General features: G+C 40.7%; 1 protein-coding gene across 2 annotated transcripts in view; it reads left to right on the forward strand.

Annotated features, from left to right (window-relative positions):
- The first annotated feature begins 703 nt into the window (after positions 1–703).
- cpne9 (copine family member IX) overlaps positions 704–22,173 on the forward strand; it is a 55,351-nt gene continuing 33,881 nt past the window's right edge. Inside the window, exons 1-7 of one of the 2 annotated variants that reach the window (XM_076159302.1) lie at positions 704–783; positions 2,227–2,267; positions 15,668–15,714; positions 19,215–19,318; positions 19,990–20,029; positions 20,248–20,250; positions 21,286–21,362. In XM_076159302.1, coding sequence (XP_076015417.1) covers positions 704–783; positions 2,227–2,267; positions 15,668–15,714; positions 19,215–19,318; positions 19,990–20,029; positions 20,248–20,250; positions 21,286–21,362 — 392 coding nt within the window. The remainder of the gene's footprint in view (positions 784–2,226; positions 2,268–15,667; positions 15,715–19,214; positions 19,319–19,989; positions 20,030–20,247; positions 20,251–21,285; positions 21,363–22,173) is intronic. The other variant, XM_076159303.1, reaches the window with a different exon arrangement.

Consider the following 22,173-nt stretch of genomic DNA (forward strand, 5'->3'; position numbering starts at 1 on the left):
CTGCTTTAAGTAAACACGAAGGCAATATTTGTTTTTAAAAGTGTCAAAGACAGCAGAGGATAATTAAGAGTTTGGGAGAGATCTCAGTTTGCTTCTGGTTGTGGTTAATTAGATTTCAGGATGTTTTCTGTCAGTGATTTTCAATTTTCAAAGGGAATGAAATAAAAGAACAAACAAATGATGAAAAAAACGAGGGAATATGAGTTTTATTTGAACACGGCATTTGTTCCATACACACAGATACCTGTCAGTGGGAGGAGAGAGAGAGAGAGAGAGAGAGAGGACGGGAGAGACGTGTTGTTCCTGCTGCTGTGCGCCCCCAGTTGGCTGCGCTCTCCTCCTCCTCTTCCTCCTCCTCCTCCTCTTCCCTCCTCCTCTTCCTCCTCGGGCACCGGACACGCACTGGCGGGGCGCGCACCGTGGACGCACGAAGGATGAATGAACTTTAGATCTGCCTCACAACTTTCCCTGCCTCCGTCTCTCTCTCTCCCTCCCTCTCTCTAACTCTCTCCATCCCCCCGCTCTCTCTCTCTCTTTCTCTTTCTCTCGCTACTCCTTCGATTTCACTCTTCTTCATCTTCTTCTTCTTGGTACGAAAAGCAGGAGCTCGGCTATGGATGTACGGCTGCCATCAACCCCACGCTGTGTATGACCACATTCATGTTTTTGTCTCGGCGGATACACGTCGGCGTCGTGGGTCGAGATGATGGCATCAATAGGGGAATTTGATCCTCTCAACACCAGAGTCCCCGCAACTAAAATAGAAGTTACCGTTTCATGCCGGTAAGGTCACAACCCCACATGAACCAGATCCGCTTGAACGCGCGTAAAGTGATTGTTGTTGAAATGTGTGTCCGGTGTGTGTGTGTGTGTGTGTGTGTGGAGCGCACAGTGTTAACCAGCACTTCAGACTGGACGCGGCGTAATTCTCCCTCTCCCTGTGTGTGTGTGTGTGTGTGTGTGTATTTGTGGGTCTAACTAACCTACTTGTGGCCATCCACGTTACGTGTCACATCACATTTATTATTAAGGTTTAATTTCATTCTTCGTTTCTTTGAAGTGTTTTATAGACGTCACGGCATGTACAATAAATGGATGGATTGTGTCTATCGTAGATTAAGCGAATATATGTTTATGTTTTCATGTTTGCGTGTATTTATATACGTCAATATCATTATGAAGTCATTTCAATTGATATCAAAATTGAACTGAATAGGTCTTTATTTATGTGCAGGAATATCCCATTTAAAATTGCACCATTCTTAAAAAGATGTCCATTATATATTATATATGTTAATGTTAAACCAAATCTGATTTTGCTATTTAAAAATATGTTCCTCAGGCAGAATACTGTATGTCTCTCTCTCTTGCTTTTTTTCTCCATCCCCTCTGAAAAAATTAAATAAATAAATTACCCCCCAAAACACACATACACACACAGGTGAAATCGGTAGACGCCTGCTCCCATCCATGACATCTTCCTCTTTGATGCCCAACCATAGTTAATCCCTGCAGCTTTCTCTAGTGATCAAAAATCCTATAGCGTTTTGATTTTTCACTTTAGATCTATTAGACCAACCAATGACCCAGTATATTGATATTGATATTCATAGTCACGCATGGGCGATTATTGATGCTGCAGTTAACTTGTGCGTGGTAAACAGCAGGGCCGAGCTGCAGGGCTACATTTTCTACCGATTCTCATCTGGCGAGCAGTTTGGGTTGACTGGTTGACTGACCAACTTACCGACTGACTGAGCAGTAAAAATCAGACTGGCAGACTGTCTCTGTGCTGACTGTCTTTCCTATCTGGTCCTGAATAATAGATGGATGTTGCCCCTGTGTTGTCCCTCCTGACATTAGGCAGACTTGAAGTGTCCAGACACCTGACTTACACTGACTTAAGCCAGGAGACATAACAGATATGAGTGATATGTCCTGGGATTTGATCTTTCCTATGTAGGAATGTCTACAAGGGACTGGAAACGGGGGTGCCATGACATTAATTCAGGGTGGTTGTTTTTACGGCATCATTTTGGAGCTCATTTAGAACTTCCCCTTATTCAAAGCTCAGACTGAGCCAAATCCTTTAGATAATCACAGTGCAAAGAACAAAAGCGACAAAAATAGAACTGAAAAAACGTTGAGCAAGAGTGTTGCCTTAAACAAAAATACATACACAACAGAAAAGATCCATTTTACCTATAATGCTTTGCATTTTCACAGGAGTCTTCTGGATGTGGACACATTCTCCAAATCTGATCCTGGTATGTACTAAACCTTTAAGTTTATGATGAAATCAATCACTGAATTCACTGAAGAATCACATTCAAAGCCAATACAAATACCTATATTCTTGTATAAACATGTCTGCAGAATGCCACTGATACTGTATTGACAGTAGATGACACAGGGAGAAAATGCATCAAGACAGGATTACCGAGTGCTTTTTTAACCATTTTGCCCAGCAGGACATCTGATGATTCTGATTCTGATTCTGATGATTATGACTTTCTGCATGTTTTGGGCAGCGGTCTTAGCATTGTTTCCTTTCAGCATGAAGACAAAAGTAAGATCTGAAGAATGGTGATCTATTCCCCACTGGGATGTGCATTAGTAAATAGCCGAGAAGGTCAGAGCTATCAATGGGTGACAACACTGTTAATAAAATACAGCAGTGAGCAGGAACAGGAGTAGGGGAGAATAAAGAATAAGGACAAAGCAAAGCAGGGAATGGAGAGTCAAGGTTGGGGTAGAGGGCAAGCAGTGGGTTTGGCAGGAGCAGATTTAGGGGCAGCAGCTTGATGCTGAGAAGAAAGTAAAGTAAGGAGAATAGAAGAAGGAAAATGTCAGAGAAGGAAATCTTTAAAATCCACTAGTACTGGAGTGATGTCCTTTGATAATGGCCACATTCAGCGTTCAGACCTGGAAGACTTGCATTTGACTTACAGTGTGCGTATGGCATTACTGAAGTACTCATTTCTGATATAAAGACAGTCAAAAGTCTAAAAGTGTCTAAAAATGTTCAACGGAACAAACAACATACTAAAAAAGATCTAGCATCATTCCAATCAATCGTCTATCAAACTAGAATGTGCTCAATTTCATCACAAATGTCCTTTTGATATTTATTTGCTGTGTGGAATGGCATTTGGCTGGACAGTGTCACTAAATCATACACCAAATTGTGTGTCAAGGGGTAAGGTTTGACTTGATGGCCTTAGACAAACGGACAGATCAACATATTGATTTGCAGTGAATCTCTACGGGGCCATGATGTGCCATGGGACTCTGCAGTCTTGTCACCAGAGGTCTGCGTGGGATAGATTTTTGAATCCACACATATCCACTCCCCACAAAAATGAGTCAAAATGTTCTCCTTCGCCAACCTGCATTTTTAGGTTTTATATTGCTCTCACCTGGAGAGATAAGTTGTTTCTGTTCTCCCACTCCCACACATACATTCTGTGACTTTCCATACGCTCCCGCATCCAACTATGAAAAGGCCTAGTTTGCACTGTTGCCTCATCACAGGAAGCTTCTGGGTTTGAATCCCTGTGCTGGTCCGTGTGCTGGTCCCTGTCCTGCCATTCCTTTGACCAAAACACCGGGCTGTAGCGCTCTAATGATTAGATGGGATCAAAGGCCAAGGATGAATTTCCCCACGGGGATCAATTAAGAGCAAACTATAACTCCATGAGCGTGGAAGAAAACTGAACAAAATCAAAGGTGGTGCTCCCAAGGTGATGCTACAGAGGCTGGACTGTCCCAGTTTCTTTACAAAGGGCCAGTGGCAGACAAAGGTATGGGAGGCAAGCGAGGGACATTGAGACTCTTCCATTCATGTTAGGATTAATTCATTAACCCTTGTGCTGTGTGATTCAGTCTCTGTTGCCATTATTAAAAGTAATAAAACGTCTCTGCCACTGAAAATAAGATATGGAAGATCAAACCTTATCCCAACGAGCACATTGTAACAAATGTAACTGTGTTGCAGGAGCTTTTAAATATTCATTTAAGTGGTGTGAAAGCATAAAACGTTTAATTGAGTCCCTTGTGATATAAAGTGAAGAAATAGAGCAGGAGAAGCATTAAACTTTAACGGGCACAAAGAGATAAATTACAGGAAATAATATATATGTGGTTGACATACATACATTCTGAATAATAAAATAACAGATTGAATAACCCAGTAAAATTACTAATTACTAAATAAAAATACAACAGACTTTGAGATCGGTTCAATCTAAGAGATTATTATATTATATATTATATATTATATATTATATATGAGATTGTTGGCCTAGGGGAACAATTTAGAAGGATTTTCAATACAGTTGTTGGAGGTGTCACACGGCACAAGACAACCCAACCATTAAATTAAAGAAGTATTTGCAGTGTGGCTGTCTTACAATGATAATAATTCAAAAATATGCTACGGGGGAAGTAAATGTATTTATATGTACACAGAAAGTAAAGACAATACAGATACCATGGGGAAAGAAAATAAGATCTGTCCTGAACCTAGGATCCCTTAATGCCCTCGTTCCGGTTTCAGCCACCACAAATGGATAAGCAGCCACTCAACAGAGCAGCAGTGTTGTTTTCTTCAGAGCATTGGGGCTCAACGTTCTTGGATGTTACTCCAAATCAGTGACACCGCGCTGAGCTCTAAATTTGGTGCACAGCTTGGAGAGCACAGCTGTCCAGTTCGTCACTGCATGGTGTCTCTACTGGGGAAGTAACGACTGTGACTGGACACACATACGGTATGAGGGAGGGCTGTGGCGGTATTAGGGTCCAACCCGTGCAGACAGTACAGGGGAAAGTACTGCACCATCCTTTCCTCCAACCAAAAACCATATATTGATTGATATTAAGATTGAAAAAGAAGCCTTTGTTCTACTCTGAAAGATGCACACAATTAGTTTGAAAGGGTGTGTTTGTGAAATGGCTGCAATGCCTTCAAGTGCTAAGGAAAGTAATACACACATTGATCTCCTTCTACTCTTTTGGCTTACTCGTTTGCAGCAGCGCCACTGTACATAGTGAGTGAATACAGGCAATCTTAGATACCATCTCCGGAAAAAGCCCACACTGTTGTAATTGGCCTACCATGAAAATAGTGGATTATGGCCAAACACTCCTTCACAAGCCTTGCGCTAATTAAGAACAATGTTTTACAGGGGATTTTAAGAGCTATGGGTTTTTTGTCTTGGATGCATTTCCTTTGGCACACATGCTTTGTAACTTTGATAATGTTCAAGACAAACTTCTGCTGAATTGGTCATCAACCCCTCAGCTTTCTGTTACTGAGATGTCGACTGTTGAGTTTCAGTTGTTGATATATGAGAGGAAGACTGTAAAATGACTGCAGCCTGCAATAGGAAGGAAACTATTACCTTTGTTGGTGCTCCACAAGAGAGAGGCGGTAGACCCACTAAATCACTGGAACGTTATTTTTCCACTTCATATGTCAATGGTTTAATCAAATTACACCCACAATCAGGTCATTAATGTCGCTAGATTGAGAGCGTTTTTTTTTTTATATACTGTACAGTCAAGTTGGTTAAGGGTGAGCTCAGCCGTCATGCTCTATTACAATCAATTCATTCTGACTCATATTCAGAAAATTACAAATGAAACAGGCGATAATAGCAACACACACATCCACGTGCTCTTAATATCAATATTCACTAAGCCCGAAGCCAATTTATATTACCAGACAAGTAGAGCAATGATAAATGGCTGACAGATAACGACAAGTTCTTTTGATTTGACTTGTTAGATAAACATAATGAATTATTAGACAGGAATCTCCAGATACACAAAGGGAACATCACAGACATTTCTCACAGCAGCGCACTGACTTGTCATAACAGGAAAAACAGGTGTAACTTAAGTTTAATGATGGATCTGTTCCATTTAGTCACGCCAGCGAGCAAGCGTGCACAATGCAAGATCCCTGGTACTGGTACACCTAAATGGAATGCACCCAATGGTAATGTCATCAATGATGCGAGGTCAGACTTCATGATTATAGCTACAATTTTCCAGTCTCAGACAAACTTCTCTGATCTGAGACAACCCAGATCAGAGCCCTGCGGCTGCTTGTGCCTATCCGAACACTTCAGTGCCTCATCCTGAGGCATCTTTGAGGCTTCCTGCTCTCAATGACATTTCTAAGCATGTTTGAAGTTACTGGCATGAAATCAGAAACTCTTTTCTCGTTTGAGCAGATCAATGAATCGGCAATGAGCAATAGCCAATAGCAGCGTGAGAGGAGATGGAACACGGTCACTATGATACGGAACTTCACTGTGATTATGAGAAAATGTGAGATATTCAAGGATGAAATACTGAACATGCAGCACATTGCATACTTGTGTGTATGAAAGAGGGTCATCACTCAAAACATTTGCGTATTCAATGATTTATGTCGATTTCAATATAATGATGGGGTTTATAAAACAACAAAAATGTATTACCTTAATCAGAGTGTAATCAATTTACACGTGCATGTAAACATGTTGATTAACTTTTAAAGTTTTAACTTCTTGCATGCAGTCATGGTTGTCTTCACTCATCACATCAGGTTTCTTGATTGGTTCCAGATGTTGATCAGCTCCTCTTGTAATTTGTTGCACTTTGTTTGCACTGTGCTGTGTCGTGTCTGCACCAGGGCAATGCTGAGACGTAAGATTACAGAACGTCAAGTAATTTGAGAGGTTCGATGGTGATTTCTGATGTTGTTTAGTCTGAGCGGCGGCAGAAAGCTGCAAAACTGGTACCATCACCATTTTATTGATATTGATTAGAATAGTGGTCGAAATTGCGCTTACAAGGGGAAGCATTCTGTTGGAGGCAGTGGCTCAGTGGGTAGGGCTCCCTTTTGGGAACCGGAGGGTCGCCGGTTCGAGCCCCTGCCGAGGTGCCCCTGAGCAAGGCACCGAACCCTCAATTGCTCCCCCCTCTGCGAAGGGTGGTAATGTAAGTCACTTTGGATAAAAGCGTCTGCCAAATGATCTTAATGTAATGTATGTAATGTTGATCCATGAAATCAGTTGTCTGACAGGTATGAGGTGTGGAAAGAATACAGCAACATCACATTATTATTCTGATTCACTGTGAATACCAGCGACAGTGAAGCCAAATCACAGATGCACAAAGAAAGAGACATCAACCAATAACAACAGCATTCTCATGGCTGGATAATACCAAACTTGCATTTTCTGTAGTGCACAATCCATATCTGTATTTGTACACAGTATCTGCAAAATCTATGGAGTTGGAGATGGCTGAAAAATAGAGCACCTCAAAGATATTGTATGAAATTCAGGACGACTATCAAATCGCCTAGAGCTGTGATGGTGAGATTGCATGTGATGTAACAGTCCTCTGAGATTTCAAGCGATCAAAGATAGCCATAAATGACATGCACAGTCCAGGGACCATGAGAGATAAAAAAACAGCTATAGAAACACAGAGCTACATATGTGTACACACACACACACACACACACACACACACACACACACACACACACACACACACACGTACACATAGTGTGTGAGAAAAGAAAGTAACAAAATACAAAGCTTTGATGGGGTTTCATATCAGATCATGCATTGAAACACTGTATTGTTGCTGACACTTGAGGTAGCCTTAGCTGTGTCTATGCATTGATTTTCCTCGATGCTCAATCTAAAATGAAGGGTTTTCCTCCTCTGTTTCCATCTTTAGAGTTTTAGTGATCGCCCACACGACGGTTTTGAGCCAATTTGTGTGTGTGTATATGCATCTGCTTACACTTTACGTCTCATAGCTTCGTGGAGCAATCTGCCAAGATACCAAAGCAAGGCTCTGTACTTCTCCTTGTCTAATTTATTGATGACTCAGAATTTGTCCTTGAGGATGTAATACCACGCTGCCTGGTCATAGTGTAAATTAAATTTCAGTCTCTGTTCCCTCCACCATCAAATTACCTGATGCCTTTCTTTATCTGGCCACACAATCTGAGAATGTTATATAATGTAGCAATCAATCTGTGTTGTTGGCTCCCACAAAAAGATGAGAAACTGCAGAGTGTTATTTTATTCATGGTTCAGGTGTGCATGAATAAAAAGGAAACCAGAGTGCAAATGTGAGGTTTGCAGTTTTAAACATGAAGATCTGCGCAGGGACTCAGAAATGGTGCTACTCCTCTTTGCAAAGTGAGGTTTCCCGATTTTTAGGGGTAATTCTACTTTACGCGTCAACAGTGCTGCAGGCAGCATGGATGTCTGTGCAGATGACCTCCTTGCTGAAGGAGGAGGAGTAGCTGAAGAGCACTTGCAAAAACAGATGTCTCTGTTTTCATGGTAAAAAATGGTAAATGGTAAAAAAAAAAGAAAACTAAAACCTTATTGTGCATTCCCAGTAACATCAATCAAACTGATGATTGGTTGAAATAAAAATGAAAAAAAAATCCATTTGACCTGGGATCCAGAATAGAAACTTGACTAAAATGTGAAATCATCCAGACTGTGGGAACAGATGGACACATGTGCTGGCAAAGACAGTTATGTGAGGGCAATTAACAAACTGAAAGAAGTAGTGAAGCAGTCTCAACGCTACCGTTTTGAGTTTGAGCACAGAAATGCGGAGTGCACAGAACATTGCACATCTGCATTGTGTTTTCTTCTGTGAAAGGATGGAGCATCCGATCTTTTCCGCTTTGGTTTATACTCTAATTTAACTTAATCTGCAAAAATGTGGAGGTAGAGGTAGAAGCCAGGACAAAATGGAAAGAAGGTGAGTGACGTGGTGTACAGAAGGTGTCTGCATACTCTACAAAACTGTGTATGTTTGCCATCAATGTATGTACACTGTACACACTGTGAGCCATATTGCTTTTGTTGTACAATCCAGCCTTTAGTCCTTCTCATTATCTTGCATGTTGCCATTAGCTCTAGTCATTTTAGCGTTTACATCTATGACACTTTAATCTTTTTGATTACCTTTAGCTTGTAATAATGTTACTCTGACGTCAACTGAAGCACCAGTCAAGGACTCAAAAGTTATGTAAGCCATGGCTCTGTGTGCTGTCATTCAGGGCTTGAGAGTAGGTGTCATTCTTTTCAAATGTCTCATTTTGGAACAAAACCCCTTTCATGCACAGTGGTTTGCTCTGTTTTTAATCAGAGGAAGATTCCTCCGCCCATCTCACCATGTTATTCAGTCTGGTATCGGCTCAGTTTTAACATATTCCAGGCATGTGTGACCTCAGCCACAATGATGCTGCCCTTGGAGAGACATAAGAGCTCTTATGCATTTCCCCAAGTGAGTTAAATTCCCTCCCGTTTGAACCATGGACACTCTGAACCGAAATCTCCCCCTCATTTGGTCGAAGACAAACACATTAGTATGATAGTTCCTTTTGGATTCAGATAAAAATAATGGGATTCATGCAATATTTTTCTTTTCAATTCCAATTGCCATTGCTGCACTCGGTTCCATTTTTCATGCCACCTTTCTGCTCCCAGACTAAAGTGACCCTTTTGCACTTCAAATAGAGCAATTTCCAGTTCTAATCATTTCAGTTCCTAGACAAATTTGATAAATAAATTCTAAATTCAGAGGGACAGTGGATGGTTAATGTGGTGAGGGTTCAAAGGAAGAGGAGTTTCGAAATGGTCAAGCTCTTTTACTGTGTTCTCACACAATTCCTAAGGCTACACACCACATACAAGATTTATGCGGCTCTTCTATTATTTCTGCTCTCTCTCACCACTGGTTTTCCCACTCCTAAACCACTATCAAGCTCCCATATGAAACATCCCACTTGCCTTACATAACAGCATTTGGTGGTGGAGAACTGAACATTTTCATCAGCATGCATGAGTGTTTCAGTTCACTTTCGGAGGGCCGGCCACCAGTGAGAAATTAAAAGTAATTCCATGTAAATGAGTGTGCTCATGATTAGAACCTTTCCTGTCGAGAAGGCATTATGGTGTGTTTACTGAATGACATATAATTGGCACTTTGTGGGTTTTGCTGTATTGCCTGCTTGAGAATGCTGACTCATCACTGGGTAGGAGTCTTTAGAACGAGCAGGTGTGGTTTGGGTTCTGGCCCTCTTCCAAACACTTTAAGGGCTTGCTGTACTTTTAAAATGACTCATCTGGTCGCTTACATTCTCATATAGTGGGTGACCAGAATGTATTACTAAAGACTGCATTTTGTGAGCTTCAGTAACAAGGTATGGCGATTTAATATGAGTTTTAAAGTTAACACTTGCATTGGAAAATTGTAGAAATGTAACGTATAATTTCTGTTATGACACATTTGTGATGATAAAACACTGAAAAAAAGAAAAGAAGCGCTGTATGAAACAGATTTTATTTTACTCAAGGCATTTTGCCTTTTTCCACTTCACAGGTATTATGTTGACACGTTGAACTTCCAGAGGCAGGTCAATTATAACTCAATAATGCCTCAGTGGCTGGGGTGAATAAAGGGGAGGCCTGAGTCATGCTGTCTGTATAAAGGTCACCAGTCTCTACCCTGAGGACTCCTAATGGGATCTAAGGAAGGAGTGAGCACCCCTGTCAATTCAGAGATTCCTGGTCATCCATCCCACACCCATGATATTACATTTCCATTTACAGTAACTGAACCTAAGCTGATTCTCATTCAAACATTCAAATCTTTATAATAATAATAATGGGAGAAGACACAAGGAAGAGGGCTTGTTACTGAGGGGAATCTTCATCAGCTTTGCCAACCTGCTGGTATTACCTCCTACCCCTGTGATATGTCAATTGCGAGACGCAAAACCGCTTCAATTCACACCACAAAGTAACAACTACAGACTTTGTGACTGGAACAACACCACTTCCTCAAAATGACCTCAGTGTGGTGGCTTTTGTCTGCAACCTGTGCGAGCAAAACAATACATTTGGTGCAATTACCCAAGTCTGATGTAACCAGACTGAAACACATAGGAGTGGATAGTGGTAGGAGTGGATAGTGAAAGGAGTGAACATTGTTCATGCTCATAGCTAATATCTGCTCACCACTGATTGCAGTGTAAAAGCTTTGCAAATCAAGTTGACTTAGCTTTAAAATCCTGAACTTTTTTATTGCTTACAATGTTTTTCAGACACCAACATTTCCATTGGGTTTTATAAATTTGATTCTTCTTCTTCTTGTCCATCATTTCCAATGGACAAACTCTACAATGCTTACACTATACATCAGACCTAAAACTGGGTGGACCTGGTTACTTAATGCATCTCAGTGTGCTTCTATGTGGTGCTTTTTCACTGTGAGAGTTGGACAGGTAAGACAGAAAGTCTTCTTTCACCTTGCATTTCCCTCTATGTGCTCCCAGGTCTGTAATTTTGTCATACCTGCTCCTTTTAGTTTCAAGGATTGTGCACTAAGGGTTCCGGGCTTTTTAGCTTTATCCCTCACTGGGCAGCAGATCAACAGATTAGCGGGGATGAGTGCCCACTATGGCCCACCAAAATTGCTTCATGAGAGGTATGCCTGTGAGGCATTTCTGACAGGCTTTGCCCCGACAGCCTTCTTCTCCAGCCAACATCTTGTAGTCACGCCTGTCGTACTGAGCTGATTTTGTAAGGCAAGGCAGCTTTATTTGTATGGCACATTTCAAACACAAGGCAATGCAAGTGCTTTACATAGGCAGATAAAAAACGTGTGGAAGTTGAAAAACAAGCTAAAATAGAATTAGATAAGAGGAAATACAAGAATAAAAGCTATAGTGCAGGTCAAGAAATGAATAAATAATACTTGTTGGTGAAATAATGATGAATCTCGCCTGTGTTTTAGGTTGACACTTGTCCCATTCGATTTCACATCTTGAATCACAAGGGTTATTATTCTGACTGAAAATACAAGATTTTTCAATATAGGATCATGAAATGTTTATACTTTTACATCAACAACCTTCCACGTGAGGAAGTGGACAACTGGGAGTTTTACTACAGAGTGATACAATTCCGGAGAGGTTGTGGTCAAACCTCTTCAGAAAAGCTAAAATGTGTTTAACTCATATTTTTACAGAATCACATCACATACTTCAAAGAGAAACACGAGTCTATAGGTCCAAAGCCATGATCCACTCTGCTGGTCAGTGATGACTTCATTCTTATGAATGTCACAGATCGGCCAAACGACAGCCAATTGGAGCATCTCATAATGTTTTGGAAAGCTTAGAGGAACCAATGTCGATCAAGTCAGTGTAGGCGGGAGAGAGTAATATTCAAGCCAATTGATGGGTCACTTTGTCTGACAGACTGACAGATCAGAACATTGTCTCTTTGGAATGCTAAAACTTAGCTGCTAATGTTTTAACAATACTCTCCTGGATAGCATTGGGGGACAATTCGGCTTAAAACACAATAAGATTATTCCATGTTTGTTATTCCATTCCGGTGTTATGGCTATGTCAAAATTGAAATGCCACATTTTTTGTTTGTTGTTTGCGACGAGCTGGCTGGCCGCCCTGTAAATGTGTCCCCTGGCTGATTCTGCTTAGGGAGCTTGGAAATGAATTATGAAATAATCATGTTTAAACAGGAAGTAAAGTATTCAATGGCTGTTGTTTAAAAGTTAGTGTGTTTGGTGTAATGACATGGACACACAGAGGAGGTACCGACTAGTATTTATTACAACACATCCAGGCTTTTCTCTATGTTTTGATGGCACTGGGCTGGACATTTGGAGGTCGGAGTTTGGCTGTGTTGTTGAGGGAATCGTTTTATTGATTAGTTTGTTTGTTGTTGCGTGTGAGTTTGGAAGGGGGCGTCCGCCACAGGGGGCGCTTCTGCACCAACAATTAATGAAGGGCAGCGGCAAACAGTAAACTCTTCAGCCTTGATTTTAAAGAGCTGAGAGTTGAAGCAGACCTGCAGCTTTCTGAGAGTTTGTATTCCCCTTTCACACAGTTTCCTTCAAATTCTCTCCCAATTTCCATTTTCATCCCCCAATCCAACCTCTCATTTTATTTTCTGATCCTTCATTCGTCTTCCCTTTACCAGCATTCTCCTTTTCACTCCACTCCTGTTCCTCCCCCAGTCATCCCTCTCCACCTCCGCTACCCGGCCAGCTCTTTACTTCACCTCACAGCAAGCGGCTTGTGTCCTTAGCCTGTAAATAAGCCTGTGGCACGCTGTCTATTTCTGGATACTCTATGATTATGTTTTCCTGCATTGCAAATCCAGGAGCTCGGTGGCATGTTATCCTCGCTCTAAAACCTTTACACAGGTGACTGTTGCTGTCAGCCTGCTCGGCATTAGCTGGCCCAGTCAGAGGAGTGCATTCTACCTCTTTCTATTACATTCAACACACAGATGGGACAATGACATATCAAACTGTCAGCCCTTTTTAAGGCTCCAACAGACTGATATTTTTGTGTTGCCCCGGACAGAAATAAACAGAATCAGAGAATTTTATCATAGAATTGCGATGAAATGTTTGGTTGCTACTTCAAAAATGGTGCTCCTTGATTGCTGTTGTGTAGATTCATCAGACATTCATCGCACAAACAAAAAACAGCAATCTGTAATCTGCAATCTGTAAAGAACGATACAGATCCCTCTAGACCTCTCCCCTGAAAGCAAAGGACTGGAGACTCCAGCATTCGACAGCAATCTCTAAAGCTTTGTATCCCTCTCTCCGGACTTTAATATGATTTGTGTTTAATTCTGATTAATTCAGACACCCGCGCCCATCCTATTGCCAAACTGTGGTCCGGAGTTGGAGTTTCAGCCGTGTTTGGAGTGACAACAAATCGCCTTGTGATTACGCTGCTCCGTGCCCGAGCAGATGGGCTCTTCCTTACCCAGTCACTCTCCATAAAGCATGCAATCAGTTAGGTCCGCCGGACAAGGCAGACACCAGTGTGGCCTCAGCCCGGATTAGTCTGAGTCCGTCCAGTTGAGACGCTGTAACACTGCGCCCTTGGGGAAACATTTAGTTCCCAAGACATACTTTCTTTCGCTCAGATATAATAATTTGAGTTGTAGGCGTATAGAGAGTTTGATACAAGCTGATTCTACGCTTGCGGTGCTGTAAAATGTTGTATGATGACTGCAGTACATTCTTTGACTCAAATATTTCCTCTTTTTTCTGTAATATAACTGAAGGCCAACATTTTTATTATCACAGCATTGCTGTTGTACCGGCTACATCGATATTTATAGTTATTTCTCCTTCTATTGCCTCTAAGCAAGAAGGTTCCGGGTTCAAACCCCATGTGGGAACTCACCCGGTCTTTGCTTGTGTTACGTTTCAATGTTCGCCCCATCCTTGTATTTAGAATTAGAATGGTTCATATGCAGGGGAAGAATTTTAAAGCAAAAGCATACGATCAAAAAACTAACTAGAACAAAACAAATTGTGTCTAGTCTTGCTGGAGAGTATGTGCTTTAATAAGTGCCTTGCTTTTTAGTCTCTACGTTTGAAATTCACACAAAAAGGCTCTCAAATATCAATGCACATAACAGAAGTGTTTCACAGTGCTTTTTTGGGCATTTCGGGCCATTGCTTCTAAGTACTGAGTGATGAATATTATTCTTTCTCCAAGGAGTCTGCTTCAGCTCCGTATGCTCTCAGCTATCCCAGTTAACGCTAAGACAAAGAAAAGATAGTTTTTTCTGTAAAGATTGGGTTCCCAAGGTGGCCTGCCTCATGCCCTTTCTTTGTTATCTCCTCATCGTTAATTGCTCATTAGGACAAAAATGTGGTTTTAATCATCCACTAGTCCAGACAGACTGAAGTTCATTAAAGCTTATGTCCAAACCTGAGACAGACGCAGAGTGGCTGATGGTGGCCGTCCAGACATAAACAGCAATACTTGGCCAGTAATTAATACGCCCCATGAGAGACTTTTCTGGGCACTGTTTGCTTGGTTGGTTATGGATTGTGCATGCGGTGTGTTTGTCTTTGAGTGTGGACCTCACCATGACAAAACTATATACTTTTTTGGTTATAATTGGTCTGCTTCTGCAACCTCGCAAATTTGTGCAGAAACTGTCAAAGCAACATTTCACATTGAGCGACCAATGTAATGTTTTGACCCCAGATCTCCATGTGAGTTTGTAAACTGTAAACAACAAATAATGGCTTTTTTGGAGGAGCCATGCTGTAATTACTGCCACTCACTAAGGGTACTTTTATTTTGAAAACCTCTTTTGGCTCCTACACAACCAGTATGGTGGTTCCCAAGCAACATGTTTCATGTGGTGCAGAGGATAATAATTTGTTTAAAGAGAATTAATTTTTTGTAGAATAACCATGACTAATATAATTGTGATTTGATTACAATGGATTGGGCAAATAATGAAAAGCAATTCCGGCTTAACAATGGCAATGAAGTGTTACTTTATGGAAATATTGACTGTGCTTCAACCCCAATTAGATGTAATGCACATTGATTTTTGTGAGTCTTCTTCTTCTTCTTCTTCTTCTTCTTCTTCTTCTTCTTCTTCTTCTTCTTCTCCTTTTTCTATCAATATGTAATAAGATAAAGCAATTGTAAAGTTGTTACCACTTTCCCATAAAACATTACAGCAAAGCATGTTGTCACGTCTAACATTTTGTAACACTGGAGCCAGGATTCGGTTTAATAAATATGATTTGTCTCCTTCTTCTCCTCCAGTGGTTGTGCTGTATTTACAAGCTGTTGGGACTAAAGAGTGGAGGGAGGTAAGGGAAAACTTTTTTTCATATTTTTGTCAGCGTGTGTTTTAAATACACAGTTCCTTTCAGGACTCTTATATATCAGCCATTTACTCCAAGATGCATTTAAATGCCAATAATATTCTGTGTGGGCTAAGAATGGGGTTATTAAAATGAATTGCACAGGCAACTGAACCCCTGGAGAATACTGTCGTAGAGAAATTGGAAGTGTCAGATTCTCCTCTTGCCCACACAAGAGTAACGACTGAAATGGCCTCAGATAAGAAAAAAGCCTGACAAAGGCTTTTGATTTAATATTGGAAGATAAATAAATAACCATCTTGTTATTGCAGGTCAAATATAATAGAGAAGAGGAATTCACATAATGACTGGGCTGTGCTGGGAAAGTGATAGATGCCTTGTGGGACTCATTAAGTATGCACTGTCTGTTTGCTGTCTGTCACTCTGGTTTGTCATGTGACAAGCCATTCATTGCTGCTGCTTTAAATTCACCAATTTCTCCCTTCAAATCTTTCACACACTCAATCATGCTCATGTGCGTCAGACGGACAACCTCATTTTCCCTTTTTCCTTTCTCTACTTGGCCTTCAAAATGTATTTTTTAGTTATTTTCTTTTTTAGTCATCTCCTTTCTTTGATATGCCAGTGGGGGCTTTGCTGCTGCTGATCCGTTCACCTTAAGACTCCTCACATTTCTTTATTCCATGTAGCAGCGTTTAATCAAAAACACGGCATGAATTGCACTGCAATCAGCAGTGTAAACACATTGCTGCCAGCTGTACACATATTGACACCATGAGCACATAATTATATTTGAATGGAACCCTGACAAGCCTTTGTTTGCTGTTGACGCAATGTTTTACATCTTGGAAATATTTGACTTTGTATGAAAAGCTAAGTCACAATTTCCGACATGTCTAATGTTATGCTTCAATGGAAAGTGGCAACTGGTCCCTGATTGTCACAATTCTCACATTATCACGACATATTTGTAACAAACCTGTGACATCGCTGTTGTGTGATTTATAACTGTTCTCACTGGAGGCATCTTCTCCCTGTAACACTGGGAAACACAGTGAATATTTCCCCACTCCATCCACAAGCAAGGCAAAAAAGCCAAAATTAAGTCTCATGAAAATATGCTTGTGTCTTCCCTCTGTTAAGGCAGCTGAGATGGGGAGATTCTCTTTGATCTGTGCCAACCCAAAGAGAAGGGCCACATCTAGAATTATAGGTTGCAGGAATCAAATCTCCAAATCTTTGGAGATTGAATTTTGGCTTTGGCTTTATATGTTACGTGTGGTGTTTTAAGGTTTGAGTCAAATCTGGGAGATAAGCGCTTCATATTATCTTGAATGCCACACTGCAAGGCATCTTACTTGTTATACATATGCTGTATGTGCTTGAAACAGGCTCCTGGGACACATTGTTTACAACTGAATAAGTCAAAACCGTTGACAGTGTGCAAGGACTCCACATAGTAAATTAGCGCAGGACATTTAACTAGTAAACTAGTAAATTCAAATCTCCCACTTGCTCCCTCACACACACACACACACACACTTTCAAGCAAACAAACAACCACCAAACCGTGATTATGCGAAATACATTTACAAGCAAATCCAATTTCCAGTGCACTTGGCTAACTAAATAAGTAAAATGCCTTACAACTTTAAAAAATCAGCTGGCGTGTTTTATATTACTGCAGCTGTAGGTTTTCGTTATTAAACACATAGAACACGAACACAAAAACCAACATATTCTATATGTTTTGTTATATCAATTTGACAGTACGCTCTATAGTCACTGGCAAAGCTCTATACTTGTGAGTCATGTAAACTCTTTAGTCAATGTTGCAACACAGTGTGAATTTCCCCACTAATTGACTTGTATTTCTGCAAATAAGCATGTTACTTGACTATCACTGATGACTCATATTAGGGAGACATTACTCAAGTGGTAGTTATTATAAGTGGAGGTGGTTCGGTCCCCTTAATATCCTCAAGGTTATTTTTGCAGTGTAAACTTTGCTTGTTATTGATCAGATAAGTATGGAGCCCCCTCTGAGTCACATTACAGCATATAAATATCAGTTAAGGCGCATTCATGTCGCAAAACACCACTTCCTGTACGGGTCTGCGACCTTATGAATGAAATGCATGAAAACATTATCAAATAAAGTATAAATCTTTTTCCTTTTATTAATTAAATTGAGCTGTGCACAGACATTTTCCCCTTTATACAAGCAGTGTTATTGTTGTTATGGTTTGCTCTCAATATTCAGCAGTATACAAACATACATTTAGTACTAACATTCAAAAGCTATATGATAGCATTTTCGCTCCTCTGACTTTTAAATAAATTGCTAAAAAATAAAAAATAAATAAAAAATGCAAATGAACATATATTCTAATACATTTATTATTTTTTCATGCATAATATTGTCAGTAAAACATATCTCTTTAAGTTTTCCCTGATCCCAAAAACATTTCCATATTCCACTCTCACTAATCAGTGGCCATGAACTGTCACACAAGTCTTTTTTTTTCCATCTGTGCCCAAGGGTCCCCGCAGTAGAAGGCTGAGCTTTACATGAAAATAATTAGAGATGCATGTAAATTTAACCTTTTGAATATTCCCTCATAAATTATACAGCCCAAGATGAATTTAGATATGTCCTTTCCTACCGCTTCTTTGACCCCACAAACATGAAACACATCATCTCCACTAGTAACGGAACCATTCATAGAACAATCCCATACAAAGCCCCTGCACCCATTAGCCAATCACACCCAAGTGACATCATAAACCAACAGCAGCCAGCCCCAGAAATAGAAACACAAGGAAATATCATGGGATTTTCCTTTTGGGTCGATATAGGAGGCAGATCCTGTGGTCCAATAAACTCCTATGCTACTCCTTGGTAATGGATAGGACAGGGATGGAGTTGATAGCCAGGATTATGTGTGTTGGGCACTAAAGACACGAGTCGAAGTATTGAGGCTGTGGTGAGGCAGTGCCAGGATCAATAGCTCATTACATGGTGCTGTCGGGCCGGGCCACTGAGGCGAGGGAGGCAGAGTGGGGGGTGGGGGGTGTGGGGTTGGGGGGGGGGGGGTTACTGCTGTGATTGTTAGGGAGATGGAGAGGCAAACCTGCCCAGGAGGGAAACTTGGACCTGGACTCTATGGGCTCAGAAGGTAGAGTGCAGGCACCTAACACAGCATTCCAATTTCTCTGGGGACACAAACATTAGCACACAGAAGCATGGGTTATGAGGTGATAGATGTTGTTATAAGGAAAATGTGTTTGGGGGTTTTCAAGTCTATTTACGTATTCCAGCCATGTTTGGAATTATAATAAGGGCTGCCTCTGAATCTTGGAAACATCATCAGTTTTCATTAATTCCTCTGATGTACTTACCTTGATCCAAGCTTAATCACAGCACATCTTGGATCAATATCGCTATTACCACTAATCAATGCCTTCTCTCTTGTTTTTTGTAGTTTGGCAGGACAGAAGTGATTGAAAACACCCGGAATCCAGATTTTGTCCGAAAATTTGTCCTAGACTTCTTCTTTGAGGAGAAACAGAATCTAAGGTTTGATGTGTAAGTGACATGATTGAGTTTTATTCCCTTTTCTGCACAAATCTGAAACCATTGATTTCTTAGTATGGATCCATTTCCCTTTAGTGCCTATGATATAGTTCAGTGGTTCTCAATAGTGGACCACAGCATACCATATTTTCCACCTCTCCCTGCTTGAAATACATCTGTTGCCTCCCTGATCTTGCTTATCAGGATTGAGAGCCACTGCTATGTCTCCACTATGCAGATGTATACAAGGAAGCAAGGTCTTTCTATGGCGTTGTGTTTGGTGAAAAGCTAATTCTGCATCTTTGACAGGATATATAATCGGTCCAATATGTCTGTATGTCCAATCATGATGCATACTTATAGAAAGGTCATTTCCCAGTCCCATTGATTAAATTACTGTCAGTCTGCCCACTTGGCCATTCTGTTCAGTTCAGCTACCTGTTATCCTCAATCAATAGACTGGAAAGATCACTTACGTGCCTCTGGACCTTTAATCAAGCCCAAGAAGTATGATTTGTTATTTAATGGGATGTGTAGTAGATGTGCCTTGTGCCTGTTTTAAGTTATACCACACAGGCACATTATTGTACCTTTAGCCCCCAAATCTATTAAGGCATTATTGAACCTTCTATGATATCACAAGTCTTTCCGACACAATCCCATCAGCTTTTTGTTTTTCGCAGGTACAATGTGGACTCCAGAAGCTGTAACATTTCCAAACACGTAAGTACTGTATGTCAAACAAAAATGACGGTTTTGACTCATGGTTAACAACTCCCATTGGCCCTCAAATTTTCACTATGTGTTCATCATTACTCATTCTGCTAAAACTACACAATGACTAAAATCTCATTCAGAATTATAAAACCTTGACAAAACCTTGGCTTGACGTCTGAATATTATGTGTTCTTTCCGGCTATGCAAACCATGTGGGAGAGCAGAAGGTGAGTGGTCACTGTGCAGATTGTGTTGTGTTACTCCTATCAGCCATAAAAATCTGTCATTTCATTTCGAGTTTGTAATTCTATGTTGTCAGATCAAAATTCTTCATTGTGTTTCTTTCTGCAGTTTTCTTAGTGGTTTATCTTGTTTTCATCAAGGACAAACACGGCCCCCAACTTGAGAATGTTCCACCCTGTTGTTCTCTTTAGTGCGCCTGCATTTTATCTGTCACTCAAGCAATGTCAAAACTCTGCCAGAGCGAGAAACCAGATGTTTGACAATGCACCTTGCCACAGATGTGTGTGAGTCAGGGCATTTCCAGGGGCAGGACTGGCACCTGCACCCGCTCACCCACACCCACACTTCAACATTAAAGAAACCAGACGCCCTTCCCTTGTTGTCGTGCCACAGTTTAATTGCGTGGTGTCATTCCTCTGATTTTTAATGTGCCACATGTTTTGCTTTGTAGTTGTGTGACCAGGTTGTAAAGTCAAGAACATGTTGTCTGCTGCACTTCTTTTGAACTCTGAGGACAAGTCCCTTTGCACTTAGAGTAATAAGACAAGAAATCATCCCACCACAGGGTATGCATGAATTAAAGGTTTTATGGTCAGTATAAAGTGAAACTTTAAAAACCTTAATTACCATCCCTGTTGATTTCTTAATCGTTTATGAATTCCAGGGAGTTTACACTCTGTGGTGTTATCCTGCTTTTAAATTACAGAGGTCCATTCATGTTTCCAGCTATTTATTTAATGGTCATATAGTTTAATAAGCTGCTTCCCATTGCAAACTGAGTAAAGAATTGACTTGGGTCTCTTGTTCAAGAACTCTCAAAATGAATGGGGCTCATCAACATGCAGAGGTGACTTGGAGATTTGTGTTTGCAGTCATTTTAGGAATATGTCAAGAGTTTTATTATGCTGCCTCGGAGTAAGAGCCTGTTTGGGAAGCCAGACAGTCTCTTGTTTCATTACCCATGCAGCTAAACCGAATTCTGGCATCCAGGTGATTCATCAACCATATTTTCCCTCTAGGACTTTCTGGGACAGACCTTCTGTACCCTTGGAGAAATCATCGGTTCCCCTGGGGGACGACTTGAGAAGACCCTCTCGTAAGTCCCCCCTCTGACAGTCTTCAGTAACCATGGTTTCAGATGGGTTTGTGTTGCCTTTTCTGTCTTTAGGTGCTGAGTGGAAGTCATAGAAGAAAATGGTGCATACAAATATTTTCATCAGACTGGCAAAGTGAGAATAAAATGAGGCCCGGGTCGTTACATATTTATCAATGGTTACTGCTACTCCTGTGGAAAACACTATATGGGAGCCATCTCAGCGTTGATGGTTATAGACTCGCACAGACTCATCTATTAGATTATTAGATCAGAGAGCTCATTCAGAGTGGATTACTGGATACCGAGCTTAAGCAGTATTGAATTTTTGTCATGTCAGGGGTAAAGTAACTGAAGTGTGTAACTGATCTTCTTCTTCAGACCTGTAACTTTAGATATTGTGAAATCCAGGGTCTGGTCATGTCTTCTGTTTGATGATGTGGGCGATACAATTCAAAAAGCTTAACTGCATGTTTGTCTTGATAATGAAAAGGTGAAGTGAGTGTACAGTCACTGCAAGAGCAAATGCCTGTTTTATTGCTTTGCCGTAGTGTAAGATATAAAGAACAGACTCACGGGTGGAAAGACATCAAGAAGAAGGTGTCCTGTTGTAACCTGGGAAATACTCTATACAACAACAAAGTGTTATATGCTGGCAAAAACAAGGACAATCAAAGTGCTTGTTGTTGAAATCAAATAAATCCAAATCATGTTATTTACCGTTAACTACTGAAACTGTACAGTATACAAGAAATGCACATTACACAGTATCAAACAGTTCGATTCCGATTCCGAAGTGTCACGCATCCAAACA

The sequence above is a fragment of the Genypterus blacodes genome, unplaced genomic scaffold (assembly GCF_046128005.1).
Source record: "Genypterus blacodes isolate CSIRO-AG114 ecotype Tasmania unplaced genomic scaffold, CSIRO-AGI_Gbla_v1 ptg000094l_1, whole genome shotgun sequence".
Taxonomy (NCBI): Eukaryota; Metazoa; Chordata; class Actinopteri; order Ophidiiformes; family Ophidiidae; genus Genypterus; species Genypterus blacodes.